The 16554-nt window shown below is 40.0% G+C and overlaps 2 protein-coding genes across 2 annotated transcripts in view; both read left to right on the top strand.

The window, feature by feature from the left end:
- Window positions 1-9035, top strand: part of LOC107672920 (histone-lysine N-methyltransferase SETD1B-like) — a 26402-nt gene extending 17367 nt beyond the window's left edge. The window contains exons 4-5 of the mRNA XM_016466296.1: window positions 4261-4475; window positions 4728-9035. Of these exons, the coding sequence (XP_016321782.1) occupies window positions 4261-4475; window positions 4728-8257 (3745 nt within the window). The 3' untranslated portion in view covers window positions 8258-9035. The remainder of the gene's footprint in view (window positions 1-4260; window positions 4476-4727) is intronic.
- Window positions 9036-9171: 136 nt separating this feature from the next.
- Window positions 9172-12469, top strand: LOC107672898 (serum response factor homolog A-like). The gene is made up of 2 exons (XM_016466274.1): window positions 9172-9184; window positions 11265-12469. The coding sequence occupies exons 1-2, from the start codon at window positions 9172-9174 to the stop codon at window positions 12179-12181; spliced, it is 930 nt and encodes a 309-aa protein (XP_016321760.1). The 3' UTR covers window positions 12182-12469.
- Window positions 12470-16554: the final 4085 nt, after the last annotated feature.

Here is a 16554-nt window from a genome sequence, read left to right as displayed (position 1 = left end):
ACATTAAAAAAAATGGTAAAACTTTATAATAACTGCACACTATGAATCATTAGTTAAGCATTAGTAAATAGTCAATTCATCCTTTATTAAAGCATTGTTCCAACATTAATAAGCATTAGTAAGCAGTTTATAAATGCAGCTATAAAGGTTTTGTTCTTGAGCATATCTATGTTTAATAATTGTATTTTCATACTTTATTATTGATCAATTTATCATTTTTAATTTATTACGTTATTTACAAACCAGTTATTTAGGAGTTCATAAGATCATTTAGAAAGTTTATTAATCATTTATTAAACTATTTAAATGTACATTTATAAATCTTATTATTTAAACACATGATAATAGTTGCTCAGTGTGTTAATAAATGCTTTATTAACACATATTCCTGCTGTAATTCATGATTAAGTCAGGTAGTTATAAAACATTTAGACATTTTTTTGTTGTTGTTTTTTTTCCAACAGTTCAGCTCGCAGATGAAGACTAAGCTGTAATTAAGGCAAAAATATTTCACAAATATTACAGATAAATAAAATAGTAAAAAAAAATGCTTATAAATCATTAAAGGTTTTGGTAACACTGCGAGAAACACGCCCAGACATGCTAGCAACACTTTCTAAGTGTTAATGCTATTAATGCCATGAAAACGGAAGTTGTTGTAACTCATGCATACAATGTCCAATCTGCCTCAAACTTCACATGTTTGATTAGAGTCCTGGCCTGAAGACATCTACATGCTCATATTCGGTTAAGGTTATAGCACCACCTACTGGCAACAGGAAGTGACATTTTTAACTCTGTGATGCACTATTAGCAATACAGTAAAATATGCCATTGTGTGCTAAACATGCCAGAAACATACTCAAACATGCTAGCAACACTTACTAAGTGTTAAAGCATGCTATTATTACCATGAAACAGGAAGTTGTTGTAACTCATTCATGCAATGCCCAATCAGCCTCAAACTTCACACGTTTTATAAGAGCCCTGTCCTAAACACATATAAAAGCCAAAATTCAGTTTTAATTATAGCGCCACCTGCTGGCAATGACATATTCCTCCTATATTTACCACTTTAAATGCATATTGCCCTCTGTTTGCTATTTTCCTAAAGCCACCGGGTGGCGGTGAGCCCGGGTGCGAGGGCCCTTTCATCGCTGCTTGCAGCTTTAATTCTGCATTATATTTGCTCTAGACCCTGACACAGATCTGACAGAAAAATGCTTGGCTTGCGATGTGATGGCTTATTGTTGATGATTTGTTTGTTTGTTTTTCTCTATTAGAGGAATAGTTCACTCAGAAATTAACGACCATAAATGCAATTATAAATAACATATCAATTAACTTTGACCATATCACTTTATTTATTCTGCAAAAGTTATTTGACAAAGGCTGTTACATTTTTGCAAGGACAATAATGTACCACCAGTGTTCTATTAATTTACCATAAAAGACCCAAATAATATAGTGCACAAGTCATATTGTTTCTTTATTGTGCCCTTTTTGGAGCTTGATGGCACCTGGTCACTGTATGCCTTCATTGAAAGAGGTTTTTGTTTCTCTTTCTCTCTCACACTCACTTTAACTCGCTCTCTGTCTCTTGTGTTCCAGGAGAACAATGCTTGTGCTAATCTCTGTGTGCTCACTTCCTATACTGAGTCATCCTGTCACTGTAGATTATTCATATTGGTTTTATGTTTGAGATTAAGATGAAGACGTTTTTTTAGAACCTCTCATTCGCTCTCTCTCTCTATCACTCTCGTTCTCTGGAGATGTAATGTTCCAACAAGCCTGCTTGATCAATTACCAAAGAAGAATAACAAAATTATTCAGCAAAATTTGATTTTCTTATCGAAGTGATACAATTTTGTTGCAAAAATGAGTACACCCTCCTGAAACTTACTAAATAAAAAAAGTATATAGGTTTAAGGCTATTTTTGTTCAACAGGTAAGTATATTGAACCAAGACTTTTAAAGACAAGTAATTTCCTGACAATTAAAAGTGTTATATAGCCCACTGAATCATACTCAGACTCAGACTCAGACAGCAGTGGAACCATTGGTGTTGCTAGAGGAGGAGTACAGAGAGAAGTGCCTGGTTCCCACAGTGACGTTCAGTGGTAGTAAAGCTTTTATAAAGGGATGAATGAGTGCTGAAGGTGCGAGGGAGTTGTGCTTTACCAATGCTGGCATGAATTCACACACTACTGTGTGATGTAATACAAAAACCTGAAACTGAAGATCCTCATTCCCTGCATTATTGGGCATTTTTTCAGCATGACAATGAATATATTCAGGATTCAAGATGAAAATCCTTCAGTGGACATGTATTTCACTCAGACTTAACACTCTTGAGCTGCTGTGGGGGATTCTGTAGAGACGAGCTGAGCAACACTCCTCATTAAAGATCAGAGCATTTAAAGGAGGTCGTCCTCCAGGAGTTAAACAGGACAGATGTTAAAATTTGTCATGAACTTGTACACTCAGTGCCAAGAAGGGTTGGAGCAGTATACTTTAAGTTCTGGTGGACATACTAAGTACTAGAATATTATAAATGTTCTGAATTAAATCTAGGGTGTACTCATTTCTGCAATCCTTCATTTAAACAAAATTGGCTAATTTACTTATCTTACAGAAAATATTGGCATATATTTTGTTGTTTTTATTAAGTATATGTTTTAATATGTTAAAATTTTGCCATCTTTCCATGAATTATATTAATTATATTAATGATCATTAAGAAAATATATATTTTATATTTATTCAGAGGGGGTGTACTCATTTATGCTGTGAACTGTATATATATGCATCCTTTAATGTTAGATCTGGAGATGTGGTTAAAAAAAAGAACTGCAAAGACTTCAGTCAGACAGCTTCTTCATGAACTGTACACAGGTCTAATTATCAAGTTGGCTCAAAGACTAATGTCCTAATCCAGGTTGTGTACTTAAGTAGGTGTTTTTGTAAAGTGAAACTAGGTCGAGGAGCTAAAACACACTACTGCATTAATTCATGTGTGGTTTTCTTTGTCAGGTTTATCTGTTTATAGACTTGCCCTCTTTGTTCCAGAACCTTCACTGCTGGATCTCTCTCTCTCTCTCTCTCTTACTCTCTCATGTGGTTGCTTGCTCTCTCACCTGATACTCTATATGTAGGACACCACAATTTTGTAGAATCTCATCCCCGCCCATCCTGCATGGACTTTGCCTATACGAAATTTGTAACTTATGGAGCATGTGTTCCATATCCATGCTATTTTCCCAAGTGGGATTTGCATGGTTATTTTTACTCAACACAATGAAAGATTTACACGGTGCTCACTGTGTCTTCTGCACTGATACGCACACTGCCTCGTGCTCTCCAGCTCTTTATGTAGAACAGGAGAGACACATGCAGTGGAGCGTAGACAGAGGAAATCAGAAGCTCCTGCCAGGCCCACAGGATCTAGGTTAGCTTACTCAGACTTGACCTGGACATGTACTGAGACACTACCGTGTGCTAAGCTCATACTAGACCAGAGTAGACAGACAATACACCCCATCAGGGCAGATCACGTGTATTACCACTGAGTCAGGCACCCCAGGATAGAACAGAGGCATTAAGGGTAGATAACTGGGGGAAGAGGATTTCTTGAAAAGAATGATTTTGCTAGTATTAACATAACCCCATGTTGTGCTCTTGAGCTACCTGTCTGTCCCTCAGGCCTTCTGTGCTGTGACTAATCAAAGCTTTGACTTATGAGTCAGTGCTTTAAATGGGATATATGATCCATCACCAATGACTGAAATGTCAGAAGTGGAGTTTTAACTAATATCAGAACCTTTCTGTGTGTTCTTTTCTTCCGGCATTCTTCTGCTTTTTAAATGCAGGAGGTCCTTGTCCTAGATGGACTTGAATGAATGAATGAATGAATGATGCATTTATATAGCGCTTTACTGTGTATTGTTGTACACCCAAAGCACTTTACAATCATGTGGGGGGTCTCTCCTCAACCACCACCAGTGTGCAGCATCCACTTGGATGATGCGACGGCAGCCACAGGACAGCAGCGCCAGTGCGCTCACCACACACCAGCTACAGGTGGAGAGGAGAGAAAGTCATAGAGCCAATCAAGTGGATGGGGATTATTAGGACTTAAAAGCTAAACGGAAGTCTCCTACCACAGAGTTGTGCAAGCTAGGAGCAGTCAGACCTAAAAATGCCCTAATGACTCACCTCTGTAATGATTACTCTATTTCTTGTCACATCTGCTATGTGTAGGTCTGCTGGCTCTGCTCCTGCTGCCCGTTCTTCCCCTGCTGCCCCTAAGCCTGGGACACCGACAACTGCCAGCAAGACATCTACAGCCGCATCCAGGCCAACTACTGCGACACCCAAGACACCATCTACTACTGCTAAACCTTCTCCTGCTAAAACCACAGCGCCATCTGCTGGCCGCACTCCCACTCCTAAGACCACAACACCTGTCAAGAAAGGTGGGGCACCTCATGGAATTCAATAAATGCATGCATGTAGTTCACTTGTAACCATTGTAACAGTAATATTGTTGTAATATGAGAATACTGGTATTTTACATATGGTAAATCTTTAAATCTTCCATTATAGTGCTGTATTTTCACAAAATACTTAAATTAAATTTACAGTATTTAGTTGCTTAATAATGCTTAGATTCATTTCTATTTGAAGCTGTGATACGGAGTTGAAATTATATGTTCTCTTTTCATTAGATGTCAGTAAGCAGCCTTCTACTCCAGCAGCCAAGAAGCCCACTTCTTCTCCGCTTACCCGGCCAGCACCAACCAAGACCACCAAGTCTAACACTCCTAAGTCAGCCTCCACTGTCAAGGCAGAATCAGCCTCAAAAAAAATCACCACCCCCAGCAAGGCGGCAGACGTTAAGACTAGTAAACCCAAGGAGAGCAAAGCAACTCCTTCCAAGGAGGCTAGCGCAAGCCCCAAGACCACAGGCAGCAAGCCCAGCACTAAGACAAGCAGCCCAAAGAAGTCAGTTGGCAGTAGCACTCCAATGCCATTGAAGGGTGGCCCAAAAGCCTCCCAGCCTGTAGACGCAGCAGCCACAGAGGCTGAGAAAAAGGATGTGGTACCTGCTGTGGTTGCAGCCACTACTGCAGCTGCTGCTGTTGTTTCTGTGGTGACCTCTGAGGTAGCACCTGAAGACTCAGCTACAGCTTTTGTTCCTGCTGCCACTGAAGAGGCACCTGAGGACTTGTGTACCCAGGTCAATCCTGCTGCCTCTGACATGAAATTAGAAGACTCATTTACAACTCTAATTCCTGCTTCCTCTGAGGACTCTAAAGAGGATTCTAAAGAAATGGCCACACATGTCACTGCCCCTACCACTATGGAAGCACCTGAAGACAAAGTTACACCTGTCATGCCTCATGTCGCTGAGGAAACACCTGAAGACTCTGTTACACCTTTCAGACCTGAAGAAACACCTGAAGACACAACTATGTCTGTCATTCCCCCAACCTCTGATAAGGTACAAGAGGAAACTGTTTCACCTGTAATTTCTTCAGAAGAATCACCCAAAGTAGTAACTACACCTGTCATTCCTCCTACCTCTTATGAGGCACGAGAAGAAACGGTTTCACCTGTCATTCCTTCTGAAGAAACACCTGAAGACGTAACTACATCTGTCATAACTCCTACCTCTTATGAGGCACGAGAAGAAACTGTTTCACCTGTAATTTCTGCTGCTTTTGAAGAAACACCTGAAGATGTAACTACAGCTGTCATTCCCTCTGCCTCTTACGAGGCACCCGAAGAATCCATTTCACCTGTCATTCCTCCTGCCTCTGATGAAATACCTGAAGAAACATCTGCATCTGTCAATCCCCCTACCTCTTATGAGGCACCTGTAGAAAACACTTCACCAGTCATTTCTCCAGCCTTTGAAGAGGATCCTGAAGACACCGTTACACCAGTTATTTCTCCTGCTTCTGAAGAGGTGGAGCTTGTCTATCCCCAGGACGTCCCCCAGAGCATGGACACTTATAAATATGACAATGCCATGTCTCAGCTGGCTGCTGAAGTAGACTTGGTCAGTCTGGAGGAGCCAGTGCCTGCTGTGTCTCCCCTGGGAACCACAGTACTGTCCCCACCATCCTCTCCCACTGGCCCACCATCCATGCCAGTCGAACTCCCAAGCTCAGCTCCCTTCCTGGGCTTGCAGGGTCCAGCTGAACCATGGGCACAGAGCTCTTCACTGTACCCCAGTTCTGTGACCACAGAGAATGAGGAGCAGGATGAGGAAAGACAGCACGATGAAGAAAGTGAGCAGGATGATGAAAAAGATCAGGATGACATACAGATGCCCTCTGCAGCTGAGAATGTGATCGAAGACTTTGATCTGATGGGCTCCGCTGGTGGGGATCACATAAAAAATGCAGCTCCTGCCTCCCCCTTGCAAGAACGAGAAGAGACGGTGGAGAAAGCAGAAGAAGAGATTAATGAAGACAATGATGAGGAGGAGGAGGAGGAGGAGGAAGAGAAAGAGGAAGATGAGGAGGAGGAAGAGGTAAAAGAGATTGGCATAAAGGAATCAGTGCCCAAAACAGAGAAAGAAGTTGACCTTAAAAAGGGGATGGCAGATTTTGCCAGCTCTGATTGGGGTATGATGCAGTCAGATGACATGTACAGGAGTAACAAACATGACTCAGAAGTGACATCTCCTTTTAATGCTGAAGACAGCTGCAGTGCGAAAGAGACCGGTGACTTCATCATGATCGAGGCAGACAGGGAACAGCCATTCACAGGGCCTCCTGGAATCCAGTCATTTGGTAGTGAAGATGAGGAAGAGGATGAAGAAGAAGAGCATCTGAAGGAAGACATGGATCTAGTATTAGAGCATGATGATGAACATCACAAACAACAGAAAGACATGGAGGAAGAGAATGAAGATGTAGAGATGGTCCGCAGGGGCATGGATGAGAGTGCACTTGGGGTTAGTAGAAATGATGGTAACAAAGATGATGATGATTACAGAGAGGAGAGTCATCTAGATCTCAACAGCATGGGTCACACTGCTCCAGCAACATCTATGCCTTTTACAGCAGCATGGAGTAATTCCAATCCATTCTCTGATTCCTGGGCCCAGCCTTCTTCCGTCCTGTCTGAATCAAACCTGTCAGCTTCAAGAGTTCAAGATCCAGACACACTCACCAAATTCCCAGTCGATCCAGACACAACCACCACATTCTCAGCTGAACCAGATACACCCCCCAAATCCCCAGCTGAGGCTTTTCTGGATATGAGTCCACCCCTGATTCAGGCCTCAGAACCTCAGCCTGACCTCCAAGAGGAGACCGGGAGCTCAGTCCCAGTGGAGTCAGGTGTCTTGGCTCCTCCTGCCATTGGAATGTCCCAGTCCAGCACCCTCAGTGGAACAGCCCTGGCTGCCCATAGCAGCAGTGAGACCAGCACACCTGAAGAGCTTCGAGATTATGACAGCAGCTCAGGTGTAGAATCCCGATCAGACAAGCAGCAGACGCCAGTCCCTGCCATGCAAACAGACATAGAGCAGGACCTAGGTATTCACCTTGAGCGAGGTGATGGGGAGGAGGAAGAGGCAGAAACGCTGCCGGCCGATGAAATACTGGGTGATGCCGCAACAGCACCAGCCTCTGTACCATCATCACCATCAACCTCTGGTGATGAGGCCAGTGATACAGAGGGTGAGATGCAAATCAATGATCCTGATGTTGCGGTTGATGACAACGCCACAGATCCTCACAACCTCGCTGCCCTGGAGGAAGATGAGGAGGCTCCTGAACGCATTGGAGAGGAAGATGGTGATACGCCTCAGTCAGCCAACTCTGTGGCCTCCTATGGTTTTGACTGTTCCACGTCCATCTCCAATGCCCACTCTATGGCTGAGAGCTGTGGAAAGAGTCCAGGCATCTTTAGCCTGGAAAATGAAGAGCAGCTTCCGGAAGAGGCCAAGGATCCCTCTTTCATCAAGGAGCTCACCCTGCCAGCAGCTACCGCCTACAGTGATGACTTGTTGGGCTGTCCAGTGGATTTGCTGCCTATCAGCGAGCCCACAGAGAGGGATGCTGGATTTGACGAGCACTACATGCTGTGCAGTAAGACAGACCCAGGCGCTATGGAGGAAATGGATCCGGAGTCCCCCATGCACCTCTCACCCCAACATGGGGACGATTCTGACGGCCAGCCACCGTACTACTCTGCTATATGTGATAAGACTGATAACTTTCTGGCAGGTAACGTATAAAGTCCCTCTTTTGGAATGCACCTTGTCTACCCCACACTCCTACCCTGTGTCCTTCATTTCTTCCAAATGTGGGGTTGAAATGAATAGAAATATGTGATAGAAAGAATAGGGGAGCCATCAGGTGAGGGATTATAGCTTTGTCTGAGCTGCTCTCTGTTCTTCTATTACCACGGTGATGGTTATGATTGTATGGCTTAAACTTCTGTATGTACAGTAGCTATTCTCATTTTCTATTAGAATGTACTTTTTAAATAACACTGCATTTCATGGCACCCCTGAACCTGCAATGTTAGACTAAGTTAAGTTGATGTCCTTTAATGAAAGGACAAAAATGCAAAAAAAAAATAAAAATAAAAATAAACACACTTGGTGGACTCCAACTACCTTTGTATTTATCCTACTGTTTTTACCAATCAAATGTCAATTTTTTATACTTTGTTTTTTTTTCTTCTTGTTTTTATTTGATTTGTTAAGATCCCTGTCTTACCTTAATGTTTGTACACACATCAGTTTTCCTGCACTGTAAAAGTAGCTTTACTGTCTTTTGAAACTTATTTCAGCTTTCTCTTTTAACATGTGCTCCAGCACTAATTGTTTTAGCATTAAATACAGGTTAGATATTCTTCAGAAGCTTTTCACGCTCACAGTGTTTGACATAGGGAGGTGAATGAGTGTTAGATTGCAGGTCATACTTCATTTTTGGTTGTCTTTTATTAGTTTTGAGCTACTGCTGCACATTTTTGTGAAGGATAACATAGATTCTCACTGGCACGTAACTTAAGTGTTTTAAAGTACTGGGCTCAGATTGACATGGATTCTTTCATTTACAGTTGTTAAACATTTGTATTTCAGAACAGACTAACTATTTCTGTTTATGGAAATTGAAGTGTTTTCCTGCATTTGTAAATCTTAAAATGATGCTCGCAGGTCAGTTTACTGTGAGTACCGGGACATTTCTACAAGAATTGGAAGTGCATGTGCAACTAATTAAGAAATTGTTATAATCTTGCTATGAATCCAGACATAATCCAGGGATGTTTGGACATTAATGATTCACAATAACTAAAAGGTTTTCCCCAAAATTCCATTAAACATAATTGCAAGGCTGTCTGTTCCTGTTTGTTTTGTTATTTTGAGTGGCATGATGGTCTATTTTCATCTGAGTGTTCCTATGGTATTTGATTTTGAACAGGAAATGGATATCTGCTGAAATGGTGTTTATTCCAAGATGTATTTTTGATTAAATGACAGCCAGTGCTCATGGGCTATGATCCCCCTCTACTAAAGCATGTCATGCCCCCTAAACTCAAAAACAGGACCCCACCCTGAAAGCCCAGCACAACAAGTTTTCATGGTATCTTAAGGAATTGGTTAATGGGTTTCAAGAAATGCCTGTTTTCCCCAATATACATTAAAGCATAAACAAACGCAACACAAAAATTCCAAATCCTCCCTGAATGTTAATTTGGTTTTATACGGGTGTTTCAGGGAATCTTTTTTTTTGTTTTTCCTCTTCTCAGTATGGAATCTCATCGCATTTTCAGTTCCTTCTTTTTTTTCACCCACCAGCCATCAAAAATAGTCATTTTACATCAAAAATATCTGGAGGTGGAGGTTAGCCGAAGTACAACTTATCCTTGATATAAAGAATGTCTATCAGTTTATCTCCTTGTCTCTGCTTTGAAACCTATCTCTTTCAGGTCATTTGTCTGAACTCTAATTTATGTAAAATCATATGTGGCAGATGAGGTACATTAAGAAAAATTATTTATTGTTCTCTTCAAATTCTAACAAATCCCTTATTTGAATTAAATTTGCAAGTTTAGGTCATTAATACTTTTTTGGATGTATGTATTTATGTATCATTTACCCTTTAAAAACATTTATTAATGGAAATCAAGCGTTATTTAATTCCCATAACATTTGGATTGTTTTATTTATTCTATTACTATATTTGGCTTTATATATATATATATATATATATATATATATATATTATCAAATTACATTTTTTATTTAAACACTATCCAGGTAGTCTATAAATGCATTTCATGTATTTGTGCAGTAAAAAAGTGTCAAGTCACCTTTATTTATATAGCGCTTTTAACAATACTGATTGTGTCAAAGCAACTCTAGATTTAAACAGAGAGAGTGTGTCTGAACCCCGAACGTTATCAGGAAGGCTATTCCAGAGTTTGGGAGCCAAATGCGAAAAAGCTCTACCTCCTTTAGTGGACTTTGCTATCCTAGGTACTACCAAAAGTCCAGAGTTTTGCGACCTTAGGGAGCGTGATGGATTGTAGCGTGGTAGAAGACTAGTTAGGTTGTCAGTTACATGCTTTTATTTTTAGCCCAGTTACTGCTCCAATGAATCAGGCCCTCTCCAACCCACTCACATTCTTGGATTGGTTCAAATATGACATCTCATTAATTGGATGACATACCTGTGGGGCCTCGAACAACACACAAACTCTGAAAGATTTGCTGATTTTGTTTTACACAGTTAAAATATTTTCAGTCAAAAGTGCTGAACTATTCTGGTGAATCTCACTGGTGACATTTTCAGTTTTAACATTGTAGACTGAATATTACTTGAAAGGAATATTCTAAGTTAAATACAAGCTCTGTCCACAGCTTCTCTTGCTTGTCCAATATACTTTTTTGTTTTTAAATACCAGTAGATTTTTTTTCATAATCAACAGCACACCACAGATGCAGTAGATGGAGCTTAACATCTATTAAACCCAGAATATTCCTTACACAACGGTTTGCTAGTTTTGAAAAATACCCCGACGTGTTTTTACAGGAAAGATGTGTGGGAAAACCCGATTTCTGAATTCATTAAGAGTTTTGTCTAATTTGTTCTTTGGTTTATGTTTTCTGTTATTGTCTGCATGTTCCTCTTTCTGTCTGTGCTTTTCCTCTGTTCCTGTTCGGTTACACCCTTCTTCATAACGAATGCCTCTGTCAGTAAACACATATTGCAAGTGCTCTTGACTGTCCACAGGGAAAGCTGGGAACACTATACAGACTGGTGAGCACCAGCTTTCACTGAGCCAACAAGAGAATGGTAACTATCCAAGGCTAACTCAAGAGCTGAATGACAATAACTACCTTGCCGCCCTGCCGAACACCCACAGGCAGCTACAGCAGCCACTGCCTCGTATCAATGTTCAACATGTTGATGCTCCTCCGAGGGTCCCACTGCCTCCATTGATGCAGCTGCGGCACATTCGGCAACGCCAGGAACAGGAACGGCTGCAACGGCTGTGTCTCGAGGAAGAAAGGCAGCGGAAGGAGCAGCAAAGGGCACTGGAGAGGCAACGTCGAGAGCTGCTTCAGTTGCAACTGCAACAGCAGAAGCAGGAACACCGACTCCGCCGACAGCTCCTGCAACGGCAGCTTGAGATGGAGCAGCAACAGAGACTCAAACAGCAGTCACAGGTGAAAGGGCAACCATGTCTCCTGTCACCCTCATCTGGACTCTGCACCATCTATGAGGCCATGGAGACCAGCGAGGAGGAAGAGGAGGATGCAGAGAACCAATCCACCGGCAACCAAGGTTCCCCCAACCAGATAGGCCATTCAATCCCAACAGACCTCCCGCTTAGAATGGCCAACGGAAACCTTCGCCGACTGCCTCCGCAGGAGCTAGACTGGAACACAAAACTGGACATGGTCCAGCAGCTGATTAACCAGGCTCTGCTTCTGGCCGGGGAGGATGGCTGTCCTCCGCTCCTGTACCTACCTGGGCAGGGAGGGGGCATCCTCAGCCCCCTAGAGAGCAGCCTGTGGCCACACATCATGTCCCACTTCGACTGCTCCACCGCAACAGTGGCCTCTGTCAGTAGTTACTCCTCCAGCAGCCAGGCCAGTTCCCCACAGGGCGACTGGACTGTGGTGGAACTGGAGACACATCATTGAGTGTCTGAGCACCATTAAACCCAGCATGTGCACTAATAATACAATATCAATCCTCTATCCCAAACTATTATTGAAACACTAAAATATCCAAAAGCCGACCCTGCATTTTACCAATATATCCCATAAGCCTTTTAATAGGACTTCATGTGTACTCATCCATTCAGAATGCAGTCATTTTGAGTCTTCAATATGCAAACACCTTCCTGAAAGTTTTTGGGTTTCATTGTAGCATAAACTCTTACCTATAATGTCTCTTCCTCAAACATATTTAAACAGTTAAAATCTACACACACATATTTGTGGATTGATAGTATTTTATTAATTACTTTCTGTAGAATTCTGACAACTTAGTCAACACGAAAACTATATTTACTTTGTTCTTGGTCATATTGTAAATGATTGTGAAAGAGAAAATGTTGATTTAATCCTTCATCAAAATGTAAGAATCTGCTACACATTTGAAATGACTTTTGTTTTGAGCTAATGTGGGTTATTAGTTAATTAGTTTAACAACAGACAAATATCTAATTAGGCATTGTTTTAGGTCAGTGTTTCCCAACCCTGTTCCCCAACAGTATACATTTTGGACGTCTACCTTATCTGACCCATCCATTTCAAGTCTTGCAGTTTTTGCTAATGTGCTGATGAGTTGATTCAGGTGTGCTCGATTAGGAAGAGTTAGAAAATGTTTAGTGTTGGGGAGCCTCAAAGAACAGGGTTGAAAATGGTTTTGATCAAATATTGTAAGTAATATTGCCTTTCATAACATAGTAACTTAACAGAGGTTATTGGTTTCAACAAGGGAGTAGTTCCTCATGATTGACTCTATACTCACATTCAGGTCTGGCTCCAGTTTGGTATGAAATGGACACTTTTCTCAATCTAATCAATTATGTTGATTTTAACTATTGATTGAAGGCCCGACAGGTTACCCTCACAACCTACTTAAGTTCTTATTGCCAAACAACTTTTTTTCATCTAACTTTTTTGGTCCTGGATAACCTATATGACTGCATTTGCCAAATGGTCATATTATCCGGGTTTCCATCCAAAGTTGCGAATTTAACATGCGCAAAATTGGAATATCGCACAAAACATTTGCGAACAAGCACCGTTTCCATCCAACGAGTCAAAGAGAACAATATCATCACTTCCTGATAAACTGGCACTATACATCACTAAGAAAAGTAGGAGAAGCTACTGAATATAATAATTTTCCTATATAATAAATTACTTGCACCTCAGAACGAGCAGACGAAACACAATGAATGCGGTAATTGCTTTCGGAGGTGGATGCTGCTGTTTGGGAACGCAGTCGTTTAACAGTTCTGGGAGGCAATTATACAGAAATACTTTGATGACAGACTTTGCTCGGGCATTTCCGAATGACCATAACAACATTTCAGATGCTGTGAATGAGATCGGTCTGCTGGTTAGTCAGAATTTGCCGTCCCATAGCACAAAGTCACATGACTTTTTTGATGCGCTTGGAGGAATTTATTCACAAAATGCATTTCCATCTCCCATTATTCGCATGAACCCTTTTTCGCACAAGTCAAAAACCACCTCAAGCGAGCGTAAAAACTTTTTTGCGAATTAAGGCATTTTTATTCAAAATTCAGTGTTTCCATCACTCGATTCTGATGCGATACTTCAAAATGCGCATAAAAGCAAGGTGATGGAAACCCAGCAGACTTTCTGTTTGTCTCTGTTTTAATGGCAACTATATATTATCAGGTTAATAGAGACTTGTACATAGATATAGACTGCATAGGTATTGATCATCCATTCTGCTGGGTTAAGGGTAATGTTTTGTTGTTGTCTAAGGACTGTTGACCTCATGCATGGCTTCAGACAGAGCTGCTCTGTTTGCCATTCTCTTTCAGCTGTGGGGGAAACTCTTCTCTCCCGACATTCCTGAACCATTACCTCATTTCCTGGGTCCTTCTTGTTTCAATGGGTTTCCTGTGTTACAGATGATGTCATTGCAACTACAATAAAGGAGGTGTCTAAAAGACACATGAGGGGGAAAAGGCGGTTGAGGGAGAGTATCTTCTCTACTCTACTAAAGACAGAAAGCTTTAGTAAATGAGCTGTTTGTTGGCAATGCCATCAATCTGCTTTTCTTGAAATGCTGTGGAGGGTGTATTTTTATACAGAGTTAGATATACAGTGTCTGATGGAGGGGTCAGAGTGTGTGCCCATTGACAATAATTACTATTAGTATTAAAATAATTAATATTGCTGTTATATTTTCTACAGCACTTTCTGTTGTTCATTTTCTAATTTCTTAGCTTTTGTTAATTTTTGTTAATGTGTATTGTCTTCACTTTTAGAAACGTTAAATTTTTGGGGTATTGACTAGACCTGTTGCAGTAGCGCCATCTACAGATGATGCATCATAAAAAAATGATATGTTGTTGGTTTCTTAAGACAAACCAATTTGTTCAACCATTATACTATATATATTTACATGATATTATATTTAGGAATATATTATGTAGCCACCAGTTAAATGTACTTTCTGAGGTAACTGTTTTCTGAGGGAAACTTATTTTTTTAATTTCCTTAATATTCCTTCATTTTATTATTATTTATTTATGAAGATGTAAACAATTACCGGGGACAACTGTACCATGTTGTATTGGTGTGTTAAATGTTGATTATAGGAAATGGTTGTACTGTAGTTTCCTTTTTTCTCTATTAAAATCATAAGTGCAATGATGATAGATGAATTAGATACAACCACATATTTAAGATTTATTTCCTTAACATATTTATTGTAGTATTTTAAACATTTAATTAAGGATTAAAAAATGAAGGTCATAGGAGGAGTGGAACCATGTACACATACATATGCTATACTATAATTTATTGTCAAGTAATTAGCTGCAGAGTTGATTACTTTAGAAGACAGAATAAAACATCATTATTTCACGAAATATATATTTCAATATATATTTTATTTATTTATTTAAAAGATATATTTCAGGAAGTTTTGAGATTTGATGTTTGATATGTTTGGCATTACTGGTGAAGGCTGAACGTTTGGATGAGTAGGCCTACTCTACATTATTATAATATTTTACTCACCTCCATGTACTGTGCTCTCTTTTTGTCCTCCAGCACCATCTATCTGTGTCCTGATTGCAAGCGAGTACAGTAGTCATTCATCAAGCATACTACTCGAAAGTAGATACAGTGAAACCACTCCTTCTGTAATATTGTTAAAGGTTTAACGTTAGTGTTTTCCCCCCATCTTGGCCTCTTTACTATCAAGTCCGTCGTGTGTCATGACCATAGTTGCTGTTAATGATATTTGGCTACTACATCAGTTTACAGGCTAAATACTTCCTATAACTAATAAAACATATCTATTTCTAACAATCATAAGAGATTTACGCTAATTCTAGCCTGTAGTTTGTGCCACAGCTAAGCTAGAATTAGCCTACCTTTCTCGAACGTCTTGACTTTGCTGGCTGGTGTGATGGTTACAATGCTACAATTTGAACTAACTTTACTATGGACATAAATACCCCATTTGGGGAAAGAAAATAAAATCTACTTTCAGTAAGTCAGACAGTTCTCGCTTTACCGTGTCATTACAAGCCCGCGCGCAAAGCACTAAAACGGTTAGCCAATATGGTTATTATTCTATTTAATGTTTTAAACAGATGTATCAACATTTATGCTTAGTTATTCTTATTAGAATTATAGCTACATTTTTTACACAATGTGTTGGATATTCGAGTTTCAGTTTGAGCTACCGATTTTTCATTTATTTTTTTAAATCAGTTTTAAACTGTCAGTTTTAAATCTGACTCATAAAATAATGCTTATTTTGACGTATTATGTGCTGCTAATATATATAATTCATGCACGCAACCCTGCTGGAAGAAAAAAAAACAACAATAGAAACCATCACAGAAATTGTAATGGTTTCCACTACAAATATGATTACAAACATTACAAACCACCAACTTTTAACCATTAAAAAATTGTTTTCTGTAGTGTGTTTTGGGACATATATTGCATTTTTAGTGGTTTTAACAAGCCACCAATAGAAGGCAACAAATTACCAGTAGAACCCCATAGGTTTCCATTAAAACCAATGTCCCATTATAACCAGTAAACCATTACACATTTTGTGATGGTGTCTATTGTATTTTTTTTCAGCAGGGAAATAATATTAAATTACATAGAAACCTTCTCTATATTTTGAAGATGTGATTGTGTCGTTCTCTCTATTTTGAAGATGTGATTAATGTGTTTGAAAAAAAAATGTATAAAGTCACCTTTACTGGTAGTAATTAAAGCCCTTTTCCGCCACTGAATAATAAAAAAAAAGGTTATTGCGACTTTTTATCTCGCAA

This window comes from Sinocyclocheilus anshuiensis, unplaced genomic scaffold (genome assembly GCF_001515605.1).
Source record: "Sinocyclocheilus anshuiensis isolate Anshui unplaced genomic scaffold, SAMN03320099.WGS_v1.1 scaffold464, whole genome shotgun sequence".
Taxonomy (NCBI): Eukaryota; Metazoa; Chordata; class Actinopteri; order Cypriniformes; family Cyprinidae; genus Sinocyclocheilus; species Sinocyclocheilus anshuiensis.
The sequence above is the reverse complement of the archived record's forward strand: the minus strand, read 5'-3'. Positions and strand labels throughout refer to the sequence as shown.